Here is a 16892-nt window from a genome sequence, read left to right as displayed (position 1 = left end):
CATTTATCAACAATATCCTGAAACGCCGCCGGCTTTGCTGGGCCCGAGCTCACCCTAAGATGGACTGATGCAAAGTGGAAAGGTGTTCTGTGGTTTGACGAGTCCACATTTCAAATTATATTTGGAAACAGAGGACGTGGTGTCCTCCAGAACTAAGAGGAAGATAACCATTCGGATTTATAGGCGCAAAGTTCAAAAGCCAGCATCTGTGATGGTTTGGGGGTGTATTAGTGCCAACGCATGGGTAACTTACACATCTGTGAAGGCACCATTAATGCTGAAAGGTCCATACAGGTTTTGGAGCAACATATGTTGTCATCCAAGCAACGTTATCATGGACGCCCCTGCTTATTTCAGCAAGACAAGTGTTACAACAGCGTGGCTTCGTAAAAAAAGAGTGTGGGTACTTTCCTGGCCTGCCTGTAGTCCAGATCTGTCTCCCATTGAAAATGTGTGACGCATTATGAACCGTAAAATACGACAGCGGAGACCCCGGACTGTTGAACGACTGAAGCTCTACATAAAACCAGAATGGGAAAGAATTCCACTTTCAAAGCTTCAACAATTAGTTTCCTCAGGTCCCAAACGTTTATTGAGTGTTGTTAAAAAAAAATGTGATGTAACACAGTGGTGAACATGCCCTTTCGCAACTACTTTGGCACGTGTTGCAGGCATGAAATTCTAAGTTAATTGTTATTTGCAGAAATAAAATAAAGTTTATGAGTTTGAACATCAAATATCTTGTCTTTGTAGTGCATTCAATTGAATATGGGTTGAAAAGGATTTGCAAATCATTGTATTCCGTTTATATTTACATCTAACACAATTTCCCAACTCATATGGAAACGGGGTTTGTATTTTTTCATATATATACTTATTGTTTTTAATCATTTTAATTAGATTACATGTACATGTTTTAATCAGTGTCACCGTGCTACCCTGTGGGTCTGAGAAAAAGGGCATTTTAATCATCACATACGTGCATAGTAGTAAATATGACACAGTTGACAATCAAGCAGACTTTGACCTGTGCAGTATATTTAACCGATAATGGTTATTTAATCTGAGAACAGTAGTTTGCATCTAACAAATCAGTTGTTGTGGATTTCTTCAGCCCAGCTCTCACGAGTTTGCAACCATTCTTATCCAATGGTATTAACAGTTTTCGTCCTGGTCGTGGAACTGTGGACCAGCTCTATACTCTCGGCAGGGTTCTTGAGGGTGCATGGGAGTTTGCCCAACCAGTCTACATGTGCTTTGTGGACTTGGAGAAGGCATTCGACCGTGTCCCTCGGGAAGTCCTGTGGGGAGTGCTCAGAGAGTATGGGGTATCGGACTGTCTTATTGTGGCGGTCCGCTCCCTGTACGATCAGTGCCAGAGCTTGGTCCGCATTGCTGGCAGTAAGTCGGACACGTTTCCAGTGAGGGTTGGACTCCGCCAAGGCTGTCCTTTGTCACCGATTCTGTTCATAACTTTTATGGACAGAATTTGTAGGCGCAGTCAAGGCGTGGAGGGGTTCCGGTTTGGTGACCGCAGGATTAGGTCTCTGCTTTTTGCAGATAATGTGGTCCTGATGGCTTCATCTGACCGGGATCTTCAGCTCTCACTGGATCGGTCTGCAGCCGAGTGTGAAGCGACCGGAATGAGAATCAGCACCTCCAAGTCCGAGTCCATGGTTCTCGCCCGGAAAAGGGTGGAATGCCATCTCCGGGTTGGGGAGGAGACCCTGCCCCAAGTGGAGGAGTTCAAGTACCTAGGAGTCTTGTTCACGAGTGGGGGAAGAGTGGATCGTGAGATCGACAGGCGGATCGGTGCGGCGTCTTCAGTAATGCGGACGTTGTACGATCCGTTGTGGTGAAGAAGGAGATGAGCCGGAAGGCAAAGCTCTCAATTTACCGGTCGATCTACGTTCCCATCCTCACCTATGGTCATGAGCTTTGGGTCATGACGGAAAGGATAAGATCACGGGTACAAGCGGCCGAAATGAGTTTCCTCCGCCGTGTGGCGGGGCTCTCCCTTAGAGATAGGGTGAGAAGCTCTGCCATCCGGGAGGAACTCAAAGTAAAGCCGCTGCTCCTTCACATCGAGAGGAGCCAGATGAGGTGGTTCGGGCATCTGGTCAGGATGCCACCCGAACGCCTCCCTAGGGAGGTGTTTAGGGCACGTCCAACCGGTAGGAGGCCACGGGGAAGACCCAGGACACGTTGGGAAGACTATGTCCCCCGGCTGGCCTGGGAACGCCTCGGGATCCCCCGGGAAGAGCTAGACGAAGTGGCTGGGGAGAGGGAAATCTGGGCTTCCTTGCTTAGGCTGTTGCCCCCGCGACCCGACCTCGGATAAGCGGAGGAAGATGGATGGATGGATGGATGGATGGATGGTCACACTTTCTTTAATACTGTGACAATTATTTGAAGATTAATTGAACAATGTTTTACTTACTGTCAGTGAAGAAGACGTGTGCTGCTCTATACCTCGGATTCCGGGGATCTCTGAAGTCATCAATCAGACCCTCAACAGTCTGTCAATAGAAACATATGTATTCCCATGAATACGTGGGAAAATAAGTCACTTAAAAAAAATGCCTGTGCACAAAAATCTTTAATTTACAATTATCTGAATACATAGTATATGCTTTCTTACAGTGCCATTTTGAATATAAACAAACCTGTGCTCAAACACAACATATTAGTGAACACAAAAAACAGACCAAGTGAGCACAGTAGGCGTTTTCCAGCACAAGGAGAGAAAGAAGCTTTTCACTATTCGGGAGGAATTAAACCCGTGAAATTGTGTTCACAGTCTGCATTTTTAAACGCTCTCTTTTCTAAAGATGTTTTGTTTTTGTTTTTTAAAATAAATTCCCACCGACCATCAACCTACAGTCAGTCTATAAAGTAAGGGTGTCCCGATTGATACTGATCTCAGAGTTCGGTCCAATATCAACATAATACGTGATCGGGTTATATTGTGGAGCATCAAAAATGTCCCATATAAGCCTCCGATACTAGCAGTCTAGTCCAGAGTGCATGCCAGCAACATCCAGCAGCGCCAGGATCCAGCGTGCAGAGTCCATGTCAGGGGTCACCAGGTCGCCCGTAAGGACCAGATGAGTCGCCCGCTGGCCTGTTCTAAAAATAGCTCAAATAGCAACACTTACCAGTGAGCTGCCTCTATTTTTTTAAATTTTATTTATTTAATAGCAAGCTGGTCTCGCTTTGCTCGACATTTTTAATTCTAAGAGAGACAAAACTCAAATAGAAATTGAAAAGCCCAAAAAATATTTTAAAGACTTGGTCTTCACTTGTTTAAATAAATTCATTTATTTTTTTACTTTGCTTCTTATTACTTTCGGAAAGACAATTTTAGAGAAAAAATACAACCTTAAAAAATGATTTTAGGATTTTTAAACACATATACCTTTTTTAACTTTTAAATTCCTTCCTCTTCTTTCCTGAAAATTTAAATCAATGTTCAAGTAAATGTATTTTTTTTATTGTAAAGAATAATAAATACATTTTAATTTAATTCTTAATTTTAGCTTCTGTTTTTTCCAGGAAGAATATTTGTGAAGTATTTATTCAAACTCATTATGATTAAAATTCAAAAAAATTATTCTGGCAAATCTCGAAAATCTGTAGAATCAAATTTAAATTTTATTTCATAGTCTTCTGAATTTCTTTCAACATTTTTGTTCTGGAAAATCTAGATGAAATAATGATTTGTCTTTGTTAGAAATATAGCTTGGTCCATTTTGTTATATATTCTAACAAAGTGCAGATTGGATTTTAACCTATTTAAAACATGTCATCAAAATTCTAAAATAATCTTAATCCAGAAAAATTACTAATGATGTTCCATAACTTCTTTTTTTAATTTTTTCAAAAACATTTGAATTAGCTAGTTTTTCTCTTCATATTTTTCGGTTGAATTTTGAATTTCAAAGAGTAGAAACTGAAGATAAACTATGTTACAAATTTTTTATTTTAATTTTTTTTCTTGTTTTCTCTCTCTTTTAACCCGTTCAATCAAGTGTTTTTTTCATCATTTATTCTCTAAAAAAAAACCTTCCTCAAAAGGAAAAAAAAATGTACGACGGAATGACATACAGAAATACCCATTTTTTTACTTATTATAGGTAAATTGAGCAAATTGGCTATTTCTGGCAATTTATTTAAGTGTGTATCAAACTGGTAGCCCTTTGCATTAATCAGTACCCAAGAAGTAGCTCTTGGTTTCAAAAAGGTTAGTGACCCCTGGTGCACTTGATCACATCAACAGCGCCAGGGTTTCCCCTACTTTTTGCAATTGATCGTAGCGCGGCACCACACCAAAATAAATAAAACATATAAGTAGAAAATAGAGCAAAATGATTAAAGAACAAATATGTTAGTAGTACTTACTAATAACACAGATATGTTTTTAAATTAATGTATGTTTTTTAGCCTTTTTTTACAGAAAATCACCTGCATTTACGCAAATTATAAGATGATGTCATATTGACCACGCGCCACCACTGCAGGTGTATTGCCAAGGTGGGGAAAACCCTGCACAATTTTGCTACTAGGTTGCAGTAGGAGTGTCAGGTTCGTCCCTGACAGTTTGGTTATATTTTATTTTTTTCCTCTGCATTTGTCTTTGTTTCCTCTGTGTGTGTAGTATTTCCTGTCAGCGCTCTTATTTTGTCTGTTTCCTGTGTTTCATCCCTGAGTGCTCTGTCCCCTCAGCTGTGGCTGATCGGCACCTGGCCTCACCTGGTGTCAATCAGCCAGCTGCCAGTCCGTGCTGGATTATTGTCATTGCTACGTGTCGTGTGGATGCAGCGTTGCGGTAAGCTATCTTCGGTAGCTGTTTGTAGTTTACTGTCTTTTGTTCCCCGCTTCCAGTATTGTTTGTTCATAGCCAAGTTTGTTATCCGCCTCGTGCGTGCTTTTTGTTTGTTCCCTTTTGGTTTTGTTCTTGTTGTACTATTTGTAGCTTACTGTCTTTTGCTCCCTGCTTCCAGTTTTGTTTGTTCATAACTTATGCAAATTCTCTCACTTAAAATGATGACAGAGGTCTTTAAATTTGATAGGTACACTTCAACTGTGAGGGATAGAATGTGAAAAAAAAACCTAGGAATTCACATTGTAGGAATTTTAAATAATTTATTTGTAAATTATGGGGGAAAATAAGTATTTGGTCAACCATTCAAAGCTCTCACTGATGGAAGGAGGTTTTGGCTCAAAATCATTCTTTCCTTAACACGGATCAATCGTCCTGTCCCCTTAGCAGAAAAACAGCCCGAAAGCATGATGTTTCCACCCCCATGCTTCACAGTAGGTGTGGTGTTCTTGGGATGCAACTCAGTATTCGTCTTCCTCCAAACACGACGAGTTGAGTTTATACCAAAAAGTTATATTTTGGTTTCATCTGACCACAGGACTTTCTCCCAATCTTCTGCTGTATCATCCATGCATCCATTTTGGTATAAACTCAACTCGTCGTGTTTGGAGGAAGAAGAATATTGAGTTGCATCCCAAGAACACCACACCTACTGTGAAGCATGGGGGTGGAAACATCATGCTTTGGGGCTGTGTTTCTGCTAAGGGGACAGGACGATTGATCCGTGTTAAGGAAAGAATGAACGGGGCCATGTATCGTGAGATTTTGAGCCAAAACCTCCTTCCATCAGTGAGAGCTTTGAATGGTTGACCAAATACTTATTTTCCACCATAATTTACAAAAAAAAGTATTTGAAATTCCTACAATGTGAATTCCTGAATTTTTTTTTTCACATTCTGTCTCTCACAGTTGAAGTGTACCTATGATGAAAATTACAGACCTCTGTCATCATTTTAAGTGGGAGAACTTGCACAATCGGTGGCTGTCCGAGGGACACTGGAGACTGCCAGCCAGGTCCAGACAATGTCTGGCATACTTGATCTATGGCATCTGGTAAACGGCATAATTGTTCAGGTTCATAAAGAGGTCCTTGGAAAATTCCTGTTCAGTAAAAGGAAAAAGTTTGACAGCAACTTACTTCAAGATACAAAATATTTATTTGAATATGAGCAAAACTAATGAGTTGTTATGATCCCACATAACAGTTTCGGACGATATCATTAGTTTCCTGTGTGTTGATGTTTGCCCGGCGCTCTTCTTTCTTGTAACATCTAGGACAAGCATGTCTTAACAGTCACGGGATGAATCCAGGAGTGTAAGAGTTGCATTGCAAACATTATAGAACTAAATAAATATAAATATGTACTGAGACCATGATAAAACATTAAAGAATTGTCTTTACTTTTTATCACCTGATAATGCAATTTATACTGTACTTTAGATGTTTTTCCACAACTAATGCAACAGTCTTTGCTTTCTGTTTATTTCATTTGACTAAATTATAATCTATATCAGGGGTCACTAACCTTTTTGAAACCAAGAGCTACTTCTTTGGTACTGATTAATGCGAAGGGCTACCAGTTTGATACACACTTAAATAAATTGCCAGAAATAGCCAATTTGCTCAATTTACCTTTAATAAATAAATCTATGTTTATAAAAAAAATGGGTATTTCTGTCAGTCATTCCGTCGTACATTTTTTTTCCTTTTATGGAAGGTTTTTTGTAGAGAACAAATGATGAAAAAAAAACTTAATTGAACGGTTTAAAAGAGGAGAAAACATGAAAAAAAATAAAATAAAATTTTGAAACAGTTTATCTTCGATTTCGACTTTTTAAAATTCAAAATTCAACCGGAAAAAAGAAGAGAAAAACTAGCTAATTCGAATCTTTTTGAAAAAAATTATAAAATAATTTATGGAACATCATTAGTTATTTTTCCAGATTAAGGTTAATTTTAGAATGTTTTAAATAGGTTGAAATCCAATCTGCACTAGAATATATGACAAATTGGACCAAGCTATATTTCTAACAAAGACAAATCATTATTTCTTCTAGATTTTTCCAGAAATTTTTTTTTTAAAGAAATTCAAAAGACTTTGAAATAACATTTTAATTTGATTTTACAGATTTTTTAGATTTGCCAGAATAACTTTTTTGAATTTTAATCATAAGTTTGAAGAAATTTTTCACATGTATTCTTCATCGAAAAAACAGAAGCTAAAATTAATAATTAAATCAAAATGTATTTATTATTCTTTACAATAAAAAAAAAAAAATCATTTTAACATTGATTTAAATTGTCAGGAAAGAAGAGGAAGGAATTTAAAAGGTAAAAAGGTACATATATGTGTTTAAAAATCCTAAAATCATTTTTGAGGTTGTATTTTTTTCTCTAAATTTGTCTTTCTGAAAGTTATAAGAAGCAAAGTAAAAAAAAATAAATGAATTTATTCAAACAAGTGAAGACCGAGTCTTTAAAATATTTTCTTGGATTTTAAATTCTATTTGAGTTTTGTCTCTCTTAGAATTAAAAATGTCAAGCAAAGCGAGACCAGCTTGCTAGTAAATAAATACAATTTAAAAAATAGAGGCAGCTCACTGGTAAGTGCTGCTATTTGAGCTATTTTTAGAACAGGCCAGCGGGCGACTCATCTGGTCCTTACGGGCGACCTGGTGCCCGCGGACACCATGTTGGTGACCCCTGCTGTATATTGTCTGTTTTATGATCATTGAAAGTTATATGCATTGATAGCATTATGCAAGTCATATTACCTCATTTGAGGGTCCTATCAGATAGATGGCCTCCATTGTTGGAAGAGGTTCCCGGCACTTGCTTATGTCTTCGACAACTGAGAAAAGAACACATTTTTTGGAGCAGTCAATAATCATAGGAGCACTTACAGTGGGGCAAAAACGTATTTAGTCAGCTACCGATTGTGCAAGTTCTCCCACTTAAAATGATGACAGAGGTCTGTAATTTTCATCATAGGTACACTTCAACTGTGAGAGACAGAATGTGAAAAAAAAAATCCAGGAATTCACATTGTAGGAATTCTAAATAATTTATTGTAAAGTATGGTGGAAAATAAGTATTTGGTCAACCATTGAAAGCTCTCACTGATGGAAGGAGGTTTTGGCTCAAAATCTCACGATACATGGCCCCATTCATTCTTTCCTTAACACAGATCAATCGTCCTGTCCCCTTAGCAGAAAAACAGCCCCAAAGCATGATGTTTCCACCCCCATGCTTCACAGTAGGTATGATGTTCCTGGGATGCAACTCAGTATTCTTCTTCCTCCAAACACGACGAGTTGAATTTATACCAAAATGGATACATGGATGATACAGCAGAGGATTGGGAGACTGTCATGTGGTCAGATGAAACCAAAATAGAACTTTTTGGTATAAACTCAACTCGTCGTGTTTGGAGGAAGAAGAATACTGAGTTGCATCCCAAGAACACCATGTATGAGCTTTGGGTCATGACCGAAAGGATAAGATCACGGGTACAAGCGTGTGGCGGGGATCTCCCTTAGAGATAGGGTGAGAAGCTCTGTCATCCGGGAGGAACTCAAAGTAAAGCCGGTGCTCCTCCAAATTGAGAGGAGCCAGTTGAGGTGGCTCGGGCATCTGGTCAGGATGCCACCCGAATGCCTCCCTAGGGAGGTGTTTAGGGCACGTCCAACTGGTAGAAGGCCACGGGGACTATGTCTCCCGGCTGGCCTGGGAACGAAATCGGGAGCCCCCGGGAAGAGCTGGACGAAGTGGCTGGGGAGAGGGAAGTCTGGGCTTCCCTACTTAGGCTGCTGCCCCCGCGACCCGACCTCGGATAAGTGGAAGAAGATTGATAGATGGATATATATATATATATATATATATATATATATATATATATATATACACAAACTCCGTTTCCATATGAGTTGGGAAATTGTGTTACATGTAAATATAAACGGAATACAATGATTTGCAAATCATTTTCAACCCATATTTAGTTGAATATGCTACAAAGACAACATATTTCATGTTAAAACTGATTAAAAAACATTTTTTTTGCAAATAAACATTAACTTTAGAATTTGATGCCAGCAACACGTGACAAAAAAGTTGGGAAAGGTGGCAATAAGTACTGATAAAGTTGAGGAATACTCATCAAACACTTATTTGGAACATCCCACAGGTGTGCAGGGTAATTGGGAACAGGTGGGTGCCATGATTGGGTATAAAAGCAGCTTCCATGAAATGCTAAGTCATTCACAAACAAGGATGGGGTGAGGGTCACAAATTTGTAAGCATATTGTCAAACAGTTTTAGAACAACATTTTTCAACGATCTATTGCAAGGAATTTAGGGATTTTACCATCTATGGTCGGTAAATCCATCAAAAGGTTCAGAGAATCTGGAAAAATCACTGCACGTAAGCAAAGATATTACGGACCTTCGATCCCTCAGGCGGTACAGCATCAAAGACCAACATCAGTGTGTAAAGGATATCACCACATGGGCTCAGGAACACTTTGGAAAACCACTGTCAGTAACTACAGTTGGTTGCTACATCTGTAAGTGCAAGTTAAAACTCTATTCTGCAAAGCGAAAGCCATTTATCAACAACACAAAGGAACGCCGCCGGCTTGGCTGGGCCCGACATCATTTAAGATGGACTGATGCTAAGTGAAAAAGTGTTCTGTGGTCTGATGAGTCCACATTTCAAATTATATTTGGAAACTATGGACGTGGTGTCCTCGGGAACGAAGAGGAAAATAACCATCCGGATTGTTATGCGCAAAGTTCAAAAGCCAACATCTGTGATGGTATGGGGGTGTATTATTACCCAATACATGGGTAACTTACACATCTGTGAAGGCACCATTAATGCTGAATGGTCCATACAGGTTTTGGAGCAACATATGTTGTCATCCAAGCAACGTTATCATGGACGCCCCTGCTTATATCAGCAAGACAATGCCAAGACACGTGTAACAACAGCGTGGTTTCATAGTAAAAGTGTGCGGGTACTTTCCTGGCCCGCCTGCAGTCCAGACCCGTCTCCCATCGAAAATGTGTGGCGCATTATGAAGCGTAAAATACGACAACAAGACCCCGGACTGTTAAACAACTTAAACTGTACATTAAGCAAGAATGGTAAAGAATTTCACTTTCAAAGCTTCAACAAATAGTTTACTCAGTTCCCGAACATTTATTGAGTGTTGTTAAAAGAAAATGTGATGTAACAAAGTGGTGAACATGCCCAATCATCAGGAAAATCTCCTGATGATTGAGGGAACCCCTCATGAAACAGTTCTGTAGAGAGGAAGTAGTCTTGTGATTTTTCCCAAACATACATATTGCGCTCTACCACGGTATCGAGCATTATTCTCTGGATAATTCACAATGCAACTCCGGGGGGTTATGTCTGGTCCCGTCTTAAAAACCTAGTGACGAAAACATATCAAAAAGGTCGCTAAAGTGTCACCTTTTTGATATGTTTCCAACAAACTTGCATTGAACCGACGAGGTACTCACTGGTGATTCCCTCAGACATGATGTCAGTCATTTTACAACATGAGGAAATCATCCTCATGCTCAGCTTGTCCACAACCAGCACCTAAAACACAATTAGACACGCCTCTTTATATCAAGGGATTAAAATGTTCAAATAATCTGCAAATCTAAAAAAACAAACATGCACTTACTTTCCATTTTCCTTTTTCTCTTGCCTTCTTGATGACACCATTCATTATCTCTGTAAAGTAAGTAAAATTAATAAACACACATTTAATATTATTGGAAAAAAATGCTGTACCACACCTACTGAAACCCACTACTACCGACCACGCAGTCTGATAGTTTATATATCAATGATGAAATATTAACATTGCAACACATGCCAATACGGCTTTTTTAGTTTCCTAAATTGCAATTTTAAATTTCCCGGGAGTTTTTTCTTGAAAACGCCGCGTAATGATGACGTCTACGCGTGACGTCACGGGCTGTTAGGAAATATGAGCGCTGCACACACACACAGCTAAAAGTCGTCTGCTTTAACGGCATAATTACACAGTATTTTGGACATCTGTGTTGCTGAATCTTTTGCAATTTGTTCGATTAATATTGGAGAAGTCAAAGTAGAAAGATGGAGGTGGGAAGCTTTAGCCTTTAGCCACACAAACGCATGGTGATTCCTTGTTTAAAATTCCCGGAGCTGAAATTTTACTATGGATCAGAGCGCAGTCAAGTGAACATGGTTCCCGACCAAATGTCAAACAACAGGTTTCGGTGAGAAAATTATGGTAAAAAGTCGCTTCTTACCGGAGATCAGCTGAGCTTGCCCCGTCCATAAAGCTGCCGTCGACTTCCCTGAGACACTGGCGTCAAGACACCCGTGGACAAACCCCTCCGACTATCAGGTACTATTAAACTCACTAAAACACTAGCAACACAATAGAAAGATAAGGGATTTCCCAGAATTATCCTAGTAAATGTGTCTAAAAACATCTGAAACCGTCCCAATGCAATCGCAGTTTTTTTTTAACCCGTTTTTTTTTTTTCTAGTCCGTCGCTATCAATATCCTCAAACACAAATCTTTCATCCTCACTCAAATTAATGGGGAAATTGTCGTTTTCTTGGTCCGAATAGCTGTTTTTGTTGGAGGCTCCCATTAAAAACAATGTGAATATGTGAGGAGCCATCAACATGTGACGTCATCGTCTGTGACTTCCGGTACAGGCAGGGCTTTTCTGTTAGCACCGAAAGTTGCAAACTTTATCATCGATGTTCTCTACTAAATCCTTTCAGCAAAAATATGGCAATATCGCGAAATGATCAAGTACGACACATAGAATAGACCTGCTATCCCCATTTGAATAAAAAAAATCTCATTTCAGTAGGCCTTTAAAGTACAATAACAACAATACGGGTGTCAACTTTTCCATACGTCTTTAAATGGAAATTGCACTGTTTTTGGAATGTTGCTCATCATCCACAATTCCTGTGTGATACAACAACACACGTCTTTCTCTTTTATGTACCTTCTACATAATGAAAAATTGCTAGTAAAGCTAACAATGCAGGGAATGGGATGAATCTACTTTGCCTACAAAGCACTCTAAAAAAAAAATCCAAAAACTGCCAACAACGCCCCATTTACATGATTTGACCCGCATATCAAGCCTCACGCTTTGAGCATGACAGTCACCCAACATAACCCATTCTTAAGCCACACTTGACATTTACCGTGCTTCCATTTCCCTGTTCAATATTGTATATTATTTTCTTCACAATAATGAACTTTGGTCCTCGCAGCTTTCTGTAGGTCTGGAGCAGTGGTTCTCAACCTCAGTTCGATCGAACCCTAGGGGTTCGGTGAGTTGGCCTCAGGGGTTCGGTGGAGTCAAGCCACACCCGACTCATCGGGTACATAAAAACTTCTTCCTATCGGCATATAATGGATACGGCAACAGTAGAAGTCAAACTGATTTGCAGGTGTGTAATTTGTTGTGAATTCATGCACTGTGTTGGTTTTGTTCTTTGAACAAGGTGATGTTCATACACGGTTCATTTAGTGCAGCAGTAAAAAAAATCATATAACTTTGTCTATTTTGGTTTCATCTGACCACATGACATTCTCCCAATCCTCTGCTGTATCATCCATGTATCCATTTTGGTATAAACTCAACTTGTCGTGTTTGGAGGAAGAAGAATACTGAGTTGCATCCCAAGAACACCACACCTACTGTGAAGCATGGGGGTGGAAACATCATGCTTTGGGGCTGTTTTTCTGCTAAGGGGACAGGACGATTGATCCGTATTAAGGAAAGAATGAATGGGGCCAAGTATCGTGAGATTTTGAGCCAAAACCTCCTTCCATCAGTGAGAGCTTTGAATGGTTGACCAAATACTTATTTTCCACCATAATTTACAAATAAATACTTTAAAATTCCTACAACAGGGATGTTGTAACTGTCTGCAAACTGCAAATCTGATTGATTGATTGATTGATACTTTTATTAGTAGATTGCTCAGTACATATTCTGTACAATTGACCACTAAATGGTAACACCCGAATAAGTTTTTCAACTTGTTTAAGTCGGGGTTCACGTTAATCAATTCATGGTACAAATCTATACTATCAGCATAATACAGTCACCACACAAGTTAATCATCATAGTATGTACATTGAATTATTTACATTATTTACAATCCGGGGGGTGGGATGAGGAGCTTTGTTTGATATCAGTACTTCAGTCATCAACAATTGCATCAACAGAGAAATGGACATTGAAACAGTGTAGGTCTTATTTAGTAGGATATGTACAGCCAGCAGAGAACATAGTGAGTACAGATAGCATAAGAACAAGTATATACATCAGAAGTAGGTTTGATTATTTCCATTAGGTTATTTATAATCCGGGGAGATGGGATGTGAATGGAGGAGGGTATTAGTAAAGTGTTGAAGTTGCATGGAGGTGTTGTTTTAGAGCGGTTTTGAAGGAATATAGAGATGCACTTACTTTTACACCTGTTGGGAGTGCATTCCACATTGATGTGGCATAGAAAGAGAATGAGTTAAGACCTTTGTTAGATCGGAATCTGGGTTTAACGTGGTTTGTGGAGCTCCCCCTCGTGTTGTGGTTATGGCGGTCATTTACGTTAAGGAAGTAGTTGGGGCGGTATAGCTCGGTTGGTAGAGCGGCCGTGTCAGCAACTTGAGGGTTGCAGGTTCTATTCCCGCTTCCGCCATCCTAGTAACTGCCGTTGTGTCCTTGGGCAAGACACTTTACCCACCTGCTCCCAATGCCACCCACACTGGTTTAAAAATGTAACTTAGATATTGGGTTTCACTATGTAAAGCGCTTTGAGTCGCTAGAGAAAAGCGCTATATAAATATAATTCACTTCACTTCACTTTGACATGTACTTCGGTATCAGAGAGGTGTAGCGGATTTTATAGACTAGGCTCAGTGCAAGTTGTTTTACTCTGTCCTCCACCCTGAGCCAGCCCACTTTGGAGAAGTGGGTTGGAGTGAGGTGTGATCTGGGGTGGAGGTCTAAAAGTAACCGGACTATCTTTTTCTGGGATGTTTGGAGTCTAGATTTGAGGGTTTTTGAGGTGCTGGGGTACCAGGAGGTGCAAGCGTAATCGAAAAAGGGTTGAATGAGAGTTCCCGCTAGAATCTTCAAGGTGCTTTTGTTGACCAGAGAGGGAAATAGCAGACACAGCTAATGCTGTTCGGTCTGGGCTCTGATGTCACACATCATGTTTTAAAGGCGCAAACACACACTGGTCTGATGAACGTCCCAAGTGTATAAGCCAAAAAGTTTTTTTTTACAGTAAGACAATAATTACTTCCCCAAGTAAATATCTATATTTATTAAAGAGTAAATATGTCCGCGATTCAACTACTTTTTTGGCAAAGTAAAGAGTAACTATATTTAATTATTTACCTTAAGTAATTTTCCAGACACTGGTCATTAATATTTTACCTGAAGTCAGCATAGACAACTCATTGGTGTGGAAAAGTGGACAAGGCAGGTGTGCTGCCTGAAGACAGCATGGAAATATGCAAATGCGAGCAAGCTGTTCTTATGGTTCAAAGGACTCGACTTGTTCGCAAAAGCCACATCTCTCATTTATATCAGTCTCATTAAACACAGCAACATGGTATACAGTAGTAGCGTCTTAAAGGGGGAACCAGACTTTTTTTAAATTGTGGCTATTGTTCACCGTCATTATGAGAGACAAGAAGACAAAAGTTTTTTTTTCGCTTTCTAACGTAAAGATCAACTTGTTTCTAGGTGGCTAGCAATGCAGCAAATGGGAGCAATCAATTATACAGTGGGGCAAAAAAAGATTTAGTCAGCCACCGATTGTGCAAGTTCTCCCACTTAAAATGATGACAGAGGTCTGTAATTTTCATCATAGGTACACTTCAACTGTGAGAGACAGAATGTGAAAAAAAAAATCCAGGAATTCACATTGTAGGAATTTTAAAGAATTTATTTGTAAATTAAGGTGGAAAATAAGTATTTGGTCAACCATTCAAAGCTCTCACTGATGGAAGGAGGTTTTGGGTCAAAATCTCACGATACATGGCCCCATTCATTCTTTCCTTAATACGGATCAATCGTCCTGTCCCCTTAGCAGAAAAACAGCCCCAAAGCATGATGTTTCCACCCCCATGCTTCACAGTAGGTGTGGTGTTCTTGGGAGGCAACTCAGTATTCTTCTTCCTCCAAACACGACGAGTTGAGTTTATACCAAAATGGATACATGGATGATACAGCAGAGGATTGTGAGAATGTCATGTGGTCAGATGAAACCAAAATAGAACTTTTTGGTATACAGCTTGCAAGTAAATAAATGCAATTTAAAAAAATAGAGGCAGCTAACTGGTAAGTGCTGATATTTGAAATATTTTTAGAACAGGCCAGCGGGCGACTCATCTGGTCCTTACGGGCTACATGGTGCCCGCGGGCGCCGTGTTGGTGACCCCTGTTTTAAATAATACCATATATTAACAATAGCACCAAATCTTTACAAACAGTGTACCAGTTTCCATCTCTGGGATTTAACAATCCAGTCTGTCCTCTTGGAGGATAAAGCCAAATGCAATCCCTGCCTCTAATCTGCTTCAAATCCTCTTAGGCACTACAACACTCACCATTGCTATTTCAGGGCAGTTCTGTGCCGTCGTGTCATCACAGGGAAGCAAACCCCTCATCCACATAGACATATACTAAACTACTAAAATAATTGCTGACATACAGTTTGGACTGTTAGTGACAATTGGAGTGGAGTGTTGACATGATTTTTTGTTTATGTTGTTATGATTTTTTGATTTTGTTCCAAATATATATAAATGTACTACCTTCAGTACAATAAATAATCTCTCAGGTTGGTTATTGGTCCATTGAAGATAAATTAAATTCACACGTTATCCCAAATAATCCTAACTCTGTGTTGTCTCAAATAAAGCGGTCCTTCCGGATGCAAAATTTTGCAACAACAACTTCATCCATCCTAGGCATACTATCGTTTTCTACTATAATACTATCAATATGTTGTTGTTTTTTAACAAATGAACTCCTTAGCCACTCCGACGATTTTAAACAGTTAACAATTAAATCGGTCACTATAAGTGCAGTGTCCTCGGTGAAAAAACAAAACAGAAGAAAATGTGAAGAAAAACAATAAAAAAAAAAAAAGAAGAAAGTCTTACTCTCTCCTACGACGGCTTTTAGTCCGATAGGTGCCATCCTGGTTCTTTATGCCCGTCCACTTCTCAGGAGCAGGACAAGTGAATAAATAATCCACATTCTGTCACTAGTGATAATCCACACAACGCGGTGCGTCCCCTTTGGATACAATTCAAAATAAAAGCATAAACATCCGCCATTTAAAATTGCTCTCTGATATATATTTTAAGACTTTGGAATTTATTTACTGTAGTTCAGGACTGGGCAAAATACGGCCCGCAGGCCACGTGCTGCCCATTAGGGTTTTCAATCCGGCCCGCCAGACAATTTTTTTTTTTTAGACCATGTAACACATTACTGCCAACCTTGGGACCTCCGAATTCGGGAGATGGGGGCGGTGGGGGGGTGTAGACCAGGGGGCAGGAGTGTGTGCATATATATATATATATATATATATATATATATATATTTATATATATATATCCATCCATCCATCCATCCATCATCTTCCGCTTATCCGAGGTCGGGTCGCGGGGGCAGCAGCCTTAGCAGGGAAGCCCAGACTTCCCTATCTCCAGCCACTTCGTCTAGCTCTTCCCGGGGGATCCCGAGGCGTTCCCAGGCCAGCCGGGAGACATAGTCTTTCCAACGGTTCCTGGGTCTTCCCCGTGGCCTCCTACCAGCTGGACGTGCCCTAAACACATCCCTAGGGAGGCGTTCGGGTGGCATCCTGACCAGATGCCCGAACCACCTCATCTGGCTCCTCTCGATGTGGAGGAGCAGCGGCTTTACGTTGAGCTCCTCCCGGAT

The 16892-nt window shown here is 39.8% G+C and overlaps 1 protein-coding gene across 2 annotated transcripts in view; it reads right to left on the bottom strand.

Annotated features, from left to right (window-relative positions):
* LOC133551372 (syntaxin-binding protein 1-like) overlaps positions 1 to 16205 on the bottom strand; it is a 90473-nt gene extending 74268 nt beyond the window's left edge. For both annotated transcript variants that reach the window (XM_061898020.1, XM_061898029.1), the window contains exons 1-5: positions 16106 to 16205; positions 10580 to 10629; positions 10410 to 10491; positions 7658 to 7734; positions 2441 to 2519 (exon numbers count right to left, since the gene is read on the bottom strand). In XM_061898020.1, the coding sequence (XP_061754004.1) occupies positions 2441 to 2519; positions 7658 to 7734; positions 10410 to 10491; positions 10580 to 10629; positions 16106 to 16142 (325 nt within the window). In that variant the 5' untranslated portion in view covers positions 16143 to 16205. The remainder of the gene's footprint in view (positions 1 to 2440; positions 2520 to 7657; positions 7735 to 10409; positions 10492 to 10579; positions 10630 to 16105) is intronic.
* Positions 16206 to 16892: the final 687 nt, after the last annotated feature.

Source organism: Nerophis ophidion, linkage group LG01, assembly GCF_033978795.1.
Source record: "Nerophis ophidion isolate RoL-2023_Sa linkage group LG01, RoL_Noph_v1.0, whole genome shotgun sequence".
Classification (NCBI taxonomy): Eukaryota; Metazoa; Chordata; class Actinopteri; order Syngnathiformes; family Syngnathidae; genus Nerophis; species Nerophis ophidion.
The sequence above is the reverse complement of the archived record's forward strand: the minus strand, read 5'-3'. Positions and strand labels throughout refer to the sequence as shown.